We start from the raw sequence: 13165 nt of genomic DNA on the forward strand, positions 1-13165 counted from the left end.
GGGGAAAGCGGGGGCTTGTGTTTGCGGGGGGGGGGGGGGGGGGGCAGTATCACTGTTTATCACTCATTTGCATATTTGTATATAGCATTATTTTCAATATTATTGTAGTTTAGTTATTAGATTGTTCTTATCTCAACCCACGAGTCCTTTTTTCCCTTTATCCCTTTAATTCTCTCCCCTATCTTCATGTGGGGGGTGGAATTGCATGAGTGGGTGTGTGGTTTGGCCCCCAGCCAAGGGCAAACCCATCACACAGGAGCTACACAAAATGGGTGACCTTAGAAGTTACGATCAGCTTTGGACACATATATCTGTACAGGGGCTTCATGAGAATAAGAAACTATGTGAAAAAGAGAGACTGAGGAAAAAGGATGAGGGGAAACAATTGACTAGAGGAGGAAAGAGAAGGGAGGAAAACGTGAAAGTTATAAGCAGGCGTACGAGTACATGGAAAACAAGGCAGGTACAAATCACAAAGGAGATTGCCTTCCTTCACCTTGCCTTCTCTTCTTTCCCTTCAGTATTTCTTGCTTGTTGTCTGTTAAGATTTTTTAATAAACTTATCACTACAAAGCCAAGTGTTGGCCCTTACAAATTGTCCACTCTTCTGTGTGTTCTTATTTTTCCATTTATAATATTGGCAAAGAATTAGGGACTTTAGTTTCCATACAGTCAGTACAGTACACTTCTGATGACCTTAACATACCATTGAGGCAGCAGTGCCTCTTTAAGGATATAAAATATGTGCTACACAGTGCCCATGGGTAAACCAGTGTAACAGAAAAGACTAATGAAAGAAGCATTATTAAGTTTTGAGGGTGGATTTTAGTATTGTTTAATGTTATCCAGATTACATTTGTGTGGTATGATGAACAAATTCATTGGTCTAAGAAATATATCTAAAAGTTTATTACTTTTGAAAGACAAAGAAAAGTGTCTATCTGCTAATTACTTATAAGTGCTTTTGTTAAGGCCATAAAGAAAAGAAAATGCAGAGAGCTTACTGTCTAACATCTAGAAAAGCACATAAATCCAAACTGTACCTGAAGGATATACTAAAAAAAGGAACATTTTTATAGCACTACAGAGACCTTCCACTGCAAATAAAAAATAGTTCTTTCTGAATATGAATTTCAAAGTTAGTTAGCTATGTGCCAGACCTTAAAGTTTCCTTTTCTCAGTTAGTCACATTAAAATTTTCTACATTATTTTTTATACTGTCAATGTAAGCAAGTACCTACTACACAATCAGAAAGCAAAAAGGTTAATGAATAATTTGGGATATAAAGCTTTTCAGAATTCAAGTAGCCTTTTCAGATTCATTTGAAGATGTTCTGCACGTCAAATAGCATTATGAATTCTTCTGTGGGATTTTGATTGTGACGGTCTTAACTTCTGTGTATTCATGAAGGCCATATTCTCCCCTAGATAAAAGAGAATGATGAGCAGTATTTATGCTAATGTTTTTTATATGACTTATGACCTGGATGGGATTTTTGGTGGAGCTGTGCAACTGGCCAGATGTATAACAAGTATACTGGTCATATTTGGAAGACATCTGTGCAGCCAGACTGTTGCTGGAAGCCTTTAGAAAAGCTACAGCAATTGTCTCCTGAGAAAAATGTGGGAGAGAACTGTTTCATTTCTGTGCAAAACAATGATGTTTAATCAATTTGATGCATTTCTAAACTGGGTCTCTGTGCAGCAAATCAGGGACATGTTATGTCTTCACAAGCATGCTCAACAAGTAATTTGCAAAGGCCTTCCTCTGAAGTCAAGAGTTTTCTCCAGAGTCAAAGAATAAATGCTTCATCTCAAGTCAATATGGGGCATAACTAATCCAATGAAATTCATTAGGAAATCTCCCAGACAGTAAAAACAACTTAAATCTTACTGACAAAGTATTAACATGATTCCACCTTCATGTTTTACATGATAAGATGAAGTTTACTTGTGTACCTAGATATTTGACATCTGACTCAAAGTATTTAGACATAATTGATTGTTTTATAGAACAAAGGTTTGCTACAGTATAGTGTTTCCTAGTTCTCACTGCCATTTTACTGAGTATATAAGTATACAAAACAGAAATCTGTGCTCAGGACTCTCTTGCTGTGGGAAGATGTTTACTCATTCTCTTAATTTTTGAAGAGGGATTCTCTTAGCATGTGGCATTCAGTAGTTTAATTCATAATGGTATTATCATTCCAAGAATTAAACAGGAAATTTTATTCTGGCATTCAAGGAAGTCAAAGGCTTGACATATTGACTTCCTGATTATTTCAGTGCAGTTTTTTCACATATATTTCTACCTCTCCTAAAATTGATTGGCATATGTTTACAAAACTTTTTTCCATGGCAGACATCTAGCTGGTGCTAATTCCTTCCTTGCCCTTTAACAGGAATATTTTTATTGGTCCACTAATTGTGATTTTGAACAAAGCATTAGGAAAAACTTCATTTGCACAAAAGTTTAGCTGCTTCAAAATGTGCTATTATAGAGAATATTAATCTGTATGATAGCCTACTATTGTTTTCCAGTTATTTCCAGCAAATAAATCCCCAAAATAATTCCAAAAAAGGCTGAAATTCAGAATTGTTGATCTCCCAATTTTTGACACTCAGCAAATGCAAAACAGTCCTTAATAGTAATGGCCTAAATTATTGGCATAACTCTGTTTCCTTTGAAGTCAGTGGGAGCTTTGCCATCAGGAGCAGATTAAGTCCAGTGATGAGCAAGCAGGAAAACCTTAGCCTTTATCTCTTAAAAAAATATGTAAAAGAGAAAAAGAAGCTCTGAAACACTTCACCTGCACATGTATTTTTTAATTACTTCAATTATTCATATAGAAGTACTATGCATTTGATTTAATAAAAGAAAAATCTTACATAATTTGATTTTTATTTGTTGCTTTGAAAATAATTTTTTGTTCCCAGACATATGGCATTTTTACAAAAGACTGCTTGTGATTTACATTCTAAAAAAATCCAGAAGTTTTAATTCTACATAATGGAATGAACATGTATGATACCAAGTATTTAATTATTTTCTTGCTAACATAAAGATCGGGATGACTATAAGTAGTAAGAGAGGACATGATTCAAACAGAAACTGGACTAAACTTTATAAGTTTGAATGAATTTTATTAGCTTATCATTTCTCTATACTATTCCACTTCAGTTCGGGAAAAGACCAAAGGTCAGCACAGAGGACTATTTTTGTCATAACTTTTGATCAATATGGAATATACTGTAAAAACATTGTCACAAGACTTCTGAACTGAAAACACTTGTTTAAATCAAGGATTTTGAAATGTCTTATGTTTTCAAAAACCTAGTATTTAAAGGAGATTCCACAAACTATCCACATATATATCTTCATGTAAAGACACTTTCTATATATATGCAAAAACTGTAAACCATTAACACAATGATTAGTTTTGCACATCAGTAGACTGGAAGCTACTAAAAATGGTAATCTTGAAACAATGTGTATCTACGTAATTTTCTAATTTGTTTTATAGAGGAATTGTTTGCTTGATATTGTCTCTGACAACATGAGGTCTCTAAAGACCACAGACTTATTTGACAATATATCAAACTGGGCGTTGTAGTTACGAAAGTTTAAAATTGGGTTTTGGAATTTCATTTTGCACTTCCTGTGAATCTATATTTTTAAAATTATTTACTTACAGTTCTCGTCCATTTCCTGACATCTTAAATCCTCCAAAGGGACACTGAGCAGACATTGCACTATAGCAATTAACCCTGGAAGAACAGGAAATTTACTTTTGACAGTATGAAACAACCTTTTTTACTTCTGTGTCAGTGTTTTTCCGTCAACTGTAAAAAAAAATCTATGATGATATTCACAAACTAAATCTGAGTAGTATATTTTTAAAATTATGTGTAGTTCAAGGTTAAGAGAAACAAAGCGTTACGAGAAACTACACTTATCATCAGGGCTCTAACTCTCTATTGTGATTGAGAATAAATGACAATAATGAGTAAGAAAGAAATTTCACAGGAGAATCAATAGTATGAAGAGTTTTGGAGAATGTGTATCCTGCTCCCCAGATGAGAAGTTCTTTTTGTCTTGCAAAACTGTCAAATCAGATATTCCCTATTTTTATATTTTATAATTTATCCTGCTGCCAGTCTACTGGTTTCAACAAAAGAGGTTCCGCTTATAGTTAAGGATTTCTAGACAGACCAGCAATCACATAAGACTGAAACCCAAAATTCCCCTTTTATTTTAAACTTTTTTCCATTTAAAGAATACCAACTTCTACATCAAAGCTGTTAACTTAATTTTAGAAAATGTACGTTTTTAAGTCACAGGACCTGCACAGGAATTTGTGGTGATTGCAAGTACCTTCAGATAAAATGTAAATTGGACACAGGTTTTGTGTTCAAGTGAAATTGGTTGTTCTCTTTCCAAAACACTGAGATAACTGCAGGGAAATGCAGGTCTCTGTCAGTGATATTAGACTCAGTCTTCTATTGCTACATGTTTTCACTCTTGCATCTCTCAACCTTTGCCTTTCCAGCTCCGTGTAGGCTGCCTCTTGCTTTTCCATCTCTGGAAATTGTTGTGCTTGTACACGTAGTTACCCCCAACTTGTGTTTCCTTTTTTCAAACACATTTTACCAATCTTTTCTGTCACAGGCAGATGTTCTGCCCAGATTAATGGCCACAGAACTTCACATAATAAATTTGTTTACACAGTACAGAAAACGATCCCCTCGAATTATGTATTGGGCTATACCAAGATCCTGAACAGAAAGAAAAGTGGCACTTTCATCACATTTCCTTTTGTTTCCTTTCCTTTTGAGCAAGTCAACTTCCTTTTTCAGACTAAGTTAACTGGACAATTGTATGAAGACTTACAAGAAGTATTTATTTAGTAGCTTGTTAAGCATGGAAAGGTGAGGGGAAGAGAGCTACAAGAGGATGGCATTAATACACCTCTCTAAAGATGACAAGGAATTGAAATATGAATGTATACCACCCAAAAAAGTGTTAAAATGTCCTACAATTACTGTCATCAGCACCTGCAGTTCTGAAGGAAGAACTAAAAAAAGCCATTACTTACCATACCGTTCCAGCCTGAAGAGCAGCTGCAAATGTCAGTGCTTTATCAATGTCTTTGGTAAAAACTGCAGCTGCTAAGCCATAGGTAGTATTGTTTGCCCTCTTGATAACCTCATCTACAGTTTTAAACTTCATGATTTGTTGAACAGGTCCAAATATCTGTTCCAGACACATGGAAACATATAAAGTGGACTAGTATAGCTTACTACTGCAAATAATTTATATTTTAAAAATTTGTTTCTGTCAGATGGCCTTAGTCCTGAATTAATTCAGTCAAGAGTACAGTCTCAGAACAGAGTTCTAAAAAGGATTATGAATTCACATAATGATAAGGTTTTTGTAGTATGGAGCAAATGAAGATAATCTATTGCAAAATTATGGATGAAACAACGAATAAATAAAACAATAAATTATGAAAACAAATAAATAAAGATTAAAAGACACCCACCATAAAGATAGTTAACATGGAGTCACAGGATGCTACGTATTTATACTGGTTACCAACAAATTTGTGTTTTCTTGGTAAGCTCCAGTTTTAGACTTGAGAAAGACATTCAACTTTTCATTCCCCTAAACTTCTTATTAGACTTTTATCTCTTCAAGTAGCTGCACAACTGGGCATGTACACCAAGTGAAACAACTAATTCTGCTCTCCATATGGGTGTTATGTGAAATAATAGTCCTTAAGGGCTCTCTTTCCCACTACTACTGCTGCTCTGTGTTCTCAGCCAGAGGTGCCCATGCCCACCACACAGTGCCAAGGCTGTATAGGGCAGGGCATTAGCACATCTAATTACTTCTGTTCCCATAGATTGTGAGCTTTCCACTTGATTTTCCTGGAAAGTGCTTAGAGCTAGTTTCTAACTAGAGTTTCAGGGACTGATTTACATAGATCAGAAAACCACTGAACGTTCCCCCACTGTTCAAGCTGTGAGTTTGGGAACCTAGATATTTTTTAAATTTCCTTGGCTCTCTGGGTTTTCATTATTCAATATACTCAAAATAGCACGGGAGAAGGAGTCCTTGTACTGCTGATCCAAAGGAAATTAATAGATTTATGAAGAAAGATACCTCAGTGCAGTTTCCTACCTGCCTCCCAGACTGGCAGAAACAATTCAAATTATTTCTCATAGAATTCTCTCTTGTTTCAAAGCTCTTTCCCCTTCACAATTAACTCTAGATGCCCTGGTATTCCTTTTAACTCAGCCTGTTGACTCTTGTTGAATGTACTAGGTATGTTGAGCAGACAGCATAAGCAGTGTCACTGGCTATATAAAGGAGCACCTAGATTTGTAAAAATTTTGAAGGAGCTCTAGTATGAAGTATAATGGATGCCAATTGCTGCACAATTGCAGCAGTTATTAATCAAGGTTAATGCAAGCAAGTACAGAGAAGAGGTCATGACTTGACTTTGAGACTGTGTTTACAGAACTGTTTTTCTCAATGGCATAGAAGATCTGCACTCCTGACACTCTCCCATTCCTTGCAGATGATCACTGCTTCCCTGGCACTGATGCCTTAGTGGGGTCCGTAAAAGCCCCTTCAATGCTGTGTAGACACTTCTGCAAGCTGATCTAGGTTAAATAACCCTCCATAGGCAAAACTCTACTTTGCTATAATTGCCACCAACAAAATGCTTATGGAAGCACAATCTAGATTCTCTTATTGCAAAATAACTCCTTGGTGCATACTGTGTCCAAACCCCAACTTAAGTGGCTCCTTAGGCAGTGCAAGGATTTCACAAGCTGTGCCTTCAGGATTTGCTTCTCTCTTACAGGTTACTATGACTCTGATATGTGAGACATGAGCAGTATGGGGTGCTGTAAATAGTCCAGACCTCAACATTTCTTATCTACTGCCAGCTTAAGCTGAAGCCTTTGTTGGCAGGCCAGCCTCATGCTCCTCTCCCTCCCCTCCACTGAGTTGGTTAAACGGGCATCAAAAACCTAGAAAAACATTTCAAACACCACCAGGAACGAATGATCTACTGAGAGCGTTTTTTATGTAGCCACTTGACCTTCTAACTGGGTATTTTGTACAGACACTTAAACAGACAATCTCTGGTGAGAACACAGACTGCCAAGAATTTATTTACCTCTTCTTTGGCGATGCGCATATCATCTGTAACATTAGAAAAAACTGTGGGCTGGATGAAGTAACCTTTGTCTCCCCATGGACTTCCTCCACATTCCAGTTTGGCTCCTTCTTTTTTCCCACTCTCAATTAGCTCCAGGATTTTTTGAAACTGCTCCCTATCAATCTAAATGAAAAGATATTATAGGGATGAAAACAGCACACACAGATAACAGTTGTTCTTCTAACTCATTAACCAAAACCTAACAATGTTGCAGCTTTGTTCAGTTACATGTCTTGAAGTGGAACAGCTGGAGAGCCCTGAAAATGTTCTTGTAATTAACTTCTCAAAACTTTATTCTCTAATAGACAGGTAATCAGAAATTTTGACACAGGAGAATCAGCTGTAGAGGAACAGATATTCCATTTTTTTTAGTAAAAAGAAAAAAAGAAAATCTATAAAATGAATGTATTTTATGCTTCTCCCAGTATTCTTACCAACTGCAAATGGTCCATCAAAATAAAAATTGCTGAGCTTGATTCTGCAAAAATAACAGAGTGTTTGATCTAGCCAGCAAGACTGTTCTGTACTTCACTAGATCTAGAAGGCTGGCCATTGTGTTTTCCTAAACTGTTAAAGGAGGTTAAAAAGCAACAGCAAAATATAACTGAAATTAATTCTGAGTTGTTAGTGGAATAAACACATTTACATTTGCGGTTAGAGAAACACAGATAGCATATTGTTTATGGTATGAAGCCAATCTCTGTCTGGCTACTCACCTAAGCCTATGAACAAATTCAACATATGCCAAGCATATTGCAGTTTGGCTCTGTATATAGCAAAATACATGGTCTTTGTCTGAAAAATATGATGGAAGCACAATAGGGGCTTATATTTCTCTGACATCCTCCAGTTTTCAGTGACAAAGTGGATGAAATAATGTAAAATAGTGTAAATGGAGACTAGAAACAAATCACACATTTTTCATCTCCTCCCCTCACAAATCAACCAAATATCACTTCAGGCTTGAAGGGAAATTGTGAACAAGAGAACATGTATGTCAAGAAAAAAAGCTTGTTTGGTAGAAATGTCTAACATCCTCTTTGGTTTCTTTTGGTTTGTTTTTGGTTTCATTTTTTTTTTTAATTTGTTCCATTTTCATGATTCTTTCCTTCACTCTTTCATACTTCAGTCCTTCAAGCACTGGCTTATGAAGATATTGAGATTACTTCTAGAGGTAATCTTATAGAGAAGCTTCTGTGTGGTCATGCTTATCAGTCAGCAGAGTAGGTGTGTGTCTTATTCTCTTATTGTGCATTAAAAAGGTCACATTTCAGATTGGGCAACAAGTATTATCATGGTCATAGAACACAATATTTTCAAAGGTTCTGGGGAATCCTGGATGCATATTAGACTAAACAGCTATTCAGCTAAAGCTGTGATAAAAGCTTATATTTATAAGGATATGAATTTATAAGGATATTTAAAAGGAGGTGATTTTTAGTTATCTGTGCTCCCCTTGTCATTTTGCTTTCAAACAATTGCCTTACTGCCTGCTGAAGACATAAAATTTCTGCTACCCTGGTGGCCAAATATCTCTTGTGCATAAACATCTTAAAGAGAAGACAAGGTTTAGCTGATACAGCTCACATTTCATCATTTTTTCCTTTGTTATTATTATCATCATTATTTTCCTAAATAATGTGTCAATTAACGTGCATATGATCTTTTGCATTCCAGTAAAGCCTTTGGCTCTTTGGTGCCCACTGTGCAAAGCGTTACCCGAACTTGCTGCCTGAGGCAGGTGTTGCCACAGAGGGTCTGTGAACTGGAGAACAAATATGGCTTTCAAGGAGTCCTATGACAAGAAAGCACAGTGAATATGCCTTATACAGGCTATATATTTTTTTTTTTAAATACAATAAGGGATTTGAAGACAAAGAGAGATATTTAACATAATTGCCACAAAATAAATGCACCTAAACCTTGCACCTCAGTTCACCATGTAACACATGGTTACAATTTTCCGTTAAACAGGATCACAGCAGTTCTAAAAGGAGAAACTTTGCTAACCTGTGAAAATGTTAAGATTTCTGCTGAAGTTTACAGGGTAGAAAAAGAGGTTAAGAAAGGCACAGTATGAGACTGCAGAAGAAAAGAGTCTTTATGCTCTTTCATGTGTTCTCAGTAATGCTTTTTTTTTCACATTTAACCTTCCTTTTTTTTTAAGTAAAGGTTTATTTTAATCTCTCATTTAAACGTTAAAAAAAATTTCAAACTCAGTAAAGCCACAATAACATGGAGTGGATTCCTGAAAAATGTATACCAGACACCTGCAGTTTACTTGTTTCAGTCTTCTCATCCTCTGTAATTTAAATATGTTAAGCTAAACATGTTAGCTTGTTAGCAAGACACATTGCAGGATATCAAAATAGCATCCTTACTATTTTTAAATTCTCCAAATCTTGTGTGGCTTGAAACACAGTTTTCCAATTTACTTGGTGTCTTTGATTACATAAAGTTACTGTGATAACCAATGAAGAATGTGTTACATTTTCAAACGTGTGGGAGTTGCTTTGTCTCCAGGTTTTGCTTTGTCTCTAGTAAATTTCCTTTATTCTGTGACAATCAAATGTATGCATAATAGCTTTACCAATAAAATGTATATCCTGTATTATAAGCTGATGTGGGAATACGACACTAATGTTGCATTTTAGCATTAATTTTATGAGAAAGATGTTGGCATAACCTTTTAACATAAGCAGGAGAATGTAAAAAAATATGCATTTTAATTGTGCGGTATTCTAAAGCTGAGAGCAGCACAATGAAACACTAGGATCTTGAAAAAGGGGAAAAGACACTATTAAATTTTATTTCCTCCAGCTACTCACTTACAGTGGTGCTATTTGAATATAATGTTAACAATCCCTGACTTGGGTGATCATACTTACACTTTTACAGCTATTGCATTGGAGCTTGCTCAAAACATTTCAGTTCTATAAAAGTGTTCTTATTCCATAATAAAAAGGAACTAGAAAAGAGGAAACAAATCTCACTTGTAAGCCTATCATAGTGACATAAAAAACCATTGCTCCAGTTTCTTCTTCCTGGTCCTCTAGGGTATCCACTAGACAACTGTACTTAGCCTTGGCACTAATGAAACAATAGGTTTAGAAGTACATTAAACCATGATGTCACATCACAGTTATATTGTAAGCACATAACATTGCTTACTTGAGGGCCTTGCTGTACATCAGGCAACAGAGGATTCCCAAGAGTATACTTCTTTGCCCTTTCAATGCTCCGGCGAACAAACTCGTCATAAATAGGCTCCTCTACAAAAATCCTAGATCCTGCTACACAGCACTGTCCCTGGTGGTAGAACAGACCCATATGTGCAGATTCCACAGCGGTGTCCACTGCAAAGAAATGCAGAATTCATCAGATCATAAAATTCAACGATGATATCATAAATTCTTTACAACCCTATGTCACTCCATCTCATTTCCCTTTTTAGCACTTTTTATTTTTATAGCCATTTGAGACATAGCTATTCATCCATTTACTTATGTTCAAAACTATTCTTATCGAGTGTAGCATGGTACACCTAGACAAACACACATTTAGCTGTTCTATGTGAAGTGTAGATTCAACACCATTTGCCCTATCAGCAGTATCAAAAGGAGTATTCAGCTAGAAAGTTAAAAACCTGTATAAGATCCATCTAGCTGCTTTTCGTTCTGCATTCATGTTGCATTAGAATGATCCTTAACTACAGTAAGGGTGGATAGGTTGTCAGAAGTTCATATCCATTCAGAAGCCACCAATTTTTGCTAGCAATCTAACTTAAAACTGTGGTGGGATCAAAAAACATTAAAAATTACTCCTTCATTAAACAGGTACAAGTATTTTTCTGACAAAGAAAATAAAAAGAATATAGGACTTGCAAAAGTAGTAGGTTTGTATAATAAAAATTCTACTAACAGTCTGCGTCTGCAAAAATAATGTTAGGACTTTTTCCTCCAAGTTCCAATGTGACTCTCTTCAGATTGCTCTTCCCTGCTGCTTCTTTAATCAGTTTGCCAACCTAAAGGTAGGGAGAAGAGAACTTAATCTCAAAAAGTTTATTATGACCACAATAACACTTCTCTGAGTTCCTCAAAAGTGAAAATCAGTTCACTGTTGTCTACTACCACAGTAACTGTAGAAATGAAAAATAAATTTTAAAAAAACATATTGAAGAGTCAGGGTGCAGGTGACTTTCAGTCTACAAACCAGGAATGCACTCATGCAGACAAAGATGTCTGGTGCCTTTCAGGTTATCACCAGTCTACTTGCTTGTATCTGTAATCTAAAGTAGGCACAGACTTCTGCTCTGTCAGATACTCCCATTAGGTTGAAATTCCTCTGTTTTATACATGGGAAAGCCCTTTGATGCACAAAGAGAGAAAAAGTAGATATCTACACTGCTTGCATGGCTGACTCTTCCTTATCCCAATTTCTCCCTTAGAAGAAAGAAGAGGAAAAGGAGACTGTGAGGCAGAACCCCTACCCTCCTTCTTTCCATTGATGGCATAATTAAAGGAATTACTTAATAAGAATTGTTCTGGAAAAACTGTGACATGAAAACATGCTTGTAAGCCTTGTGAATTTGATCTGTAACTGTTCATGTGTAGCAACCACCAGGTAGCTTTCCTGTCTGCCAGCCTTCTTGCCTTCATTTCTTGCTGCTAAATTACAGTCAGAAGAAGAGGACTGTCACCAAAGTCTATTAATACACCCTCTGGTCCACCCACCTTTGGAGGGACATGAGGCACTGGGAATTGTTGTTGTTACTGTCCACGGGGAACATCTGTGTGATATTTCTCAGATGTCAGGTTTTCGGGTGGTTTTCTTTTCCAGTTACTTTAGAGCTAAGGGTTTCTAAGAGTAAATATAGCTCTTGCACTCAGTGTGTGTTGATCCTTGACATGAGACAATGATATTTATCTTTGGAGTGTATATCCAAGAAGGTAAGAGACCAGTTAGCTGCTCTTCCATATAGCATGCATACAGACAGACAGTATAATGTACTGTGTTAATGATACAGTTATATAATGCCTGCACTGAGAAATCTTTGGTCATATCACTCACTTTTTCAGAGTGAAGGTTAGAGAAAATTACCAGTTACATTCCTGTCAATTATTAAACTTATACATATTCAAATGTATGTCTAAGACCACCTAGATGATCATCAGTCTCATTCAAATACCAAAAAAGCCACCACCTCACTTAAGTATGTGCAGAATCAGGAATGAGATTTCTGAAGTACCTTCCTACCATCCTGTTGTTATTAAAATTAAACAGAAAAGAGCACAGTCTGTTTAACTTTTTGCATTTTTAAAAATAATTATTCTTAAAAGAAGACACAAACAAAAAGTTATGAAAACTTGTTCTTTTTAAAGGACAAGACTTAAACTAACATTGGTATACTAAAACCTATTTTATCCCATGGGTTGCCTTTGTTTGAAGGGCTTTCCTGCAGTACAAACATTGTTTAAATATGTTTAAAGTTAATAATAACCAACAAATCATTAAATGGATTTTGTTTAACAAACCAGCAGCCAAAAGAAAGAAAAAAGTTTAAATGGTTACATAGAAAAAGTTGGACATTAAATCATTACTAGGAATCAGAGGGGCACAGCTGCTGCTTATATTTGCATGTATTTATTATAGTACCTCGGTAGAGCCTGTGAAAGCTACTTTATCTACATCCATGTGGTTACAAATTGCTGCTCCAGCGGTGGGTCCAAAGCCTGGCACAATGTTTACAACTCCAGGTGGAAATCCTGCCTGAATTGGAAAAGAGAAACCTGAAGGATAACGAGTAGAAGAACATGCCTCATATAGTCTTGCCTCTCTTTTCAGTTCTCCAACCACCTTTTCTCAATCATACGATTATTCTCAGCCCTAGAGCCCCAAATGTGTTCATTATCACACGATTTACACCCTCTTTC

The 13165-nt window shown here is 36.1% G+C and overlaps 1 protein-coding gene across 2 annotated transcripts in view; it reads right to left on the reverse strand.

Moving 5' to 3' along the window:
- Positions 1-1041: 1041 nt before the first annotated feature.
- Positions 1042-13165, reverse strand: part of ALDH1A1 (aldehyde dehydrogenase 1 family, member A1) — a 53484-nt gene continuing 41360 nt past the window's right edge. For both annotated transcript variants that reach the window (XM_010082849.1, XM_010082841.1), the window contains 7 exons: positions 12888-13001; positions 11154-11256; positions 10404-10588; positions 7191-7355; positions 5097-5254; positions 3694-3768; positions 1042-1424 (listed from right to left, as the gene is read on the reverse strand). In XM_010082849.1, the coding sequence (XP_010081151.1) occupies positions 1352-1424; positions 3694-3768; positions 5097-5254; positions 7191-7355; positions 10404-10588; positions 11154-11256; positions 12888-13001 (873 nt within the window). In that variant the 3' untranslated portion in view covers positions 1042-1351. The remainder of the gene's footprint in view (positions 1425-3693; positions 3769-5096; positions 5255-7190; positions 7356-10403; positions 10589-11153; positions 11257-12887; positions 13002-13165) is intronic.

This window comes from Pterocles gutturalis, unplaced genomic scaffold, assembly GCF_000699245.1.
Source record: "Pterocles gutturalis isolate BGI_N339 unplaced genomic scaffold, ASM69924v1 scaffold27966, whole genome shotgun sequence".
In the NCBI taxonomy this organism is placed as follows: Eukaryota; Metazoa; Chordata; class Aves; order Pterocliformes; family Pteroclidae; genus Pterocles; species Pterocles gutturalis.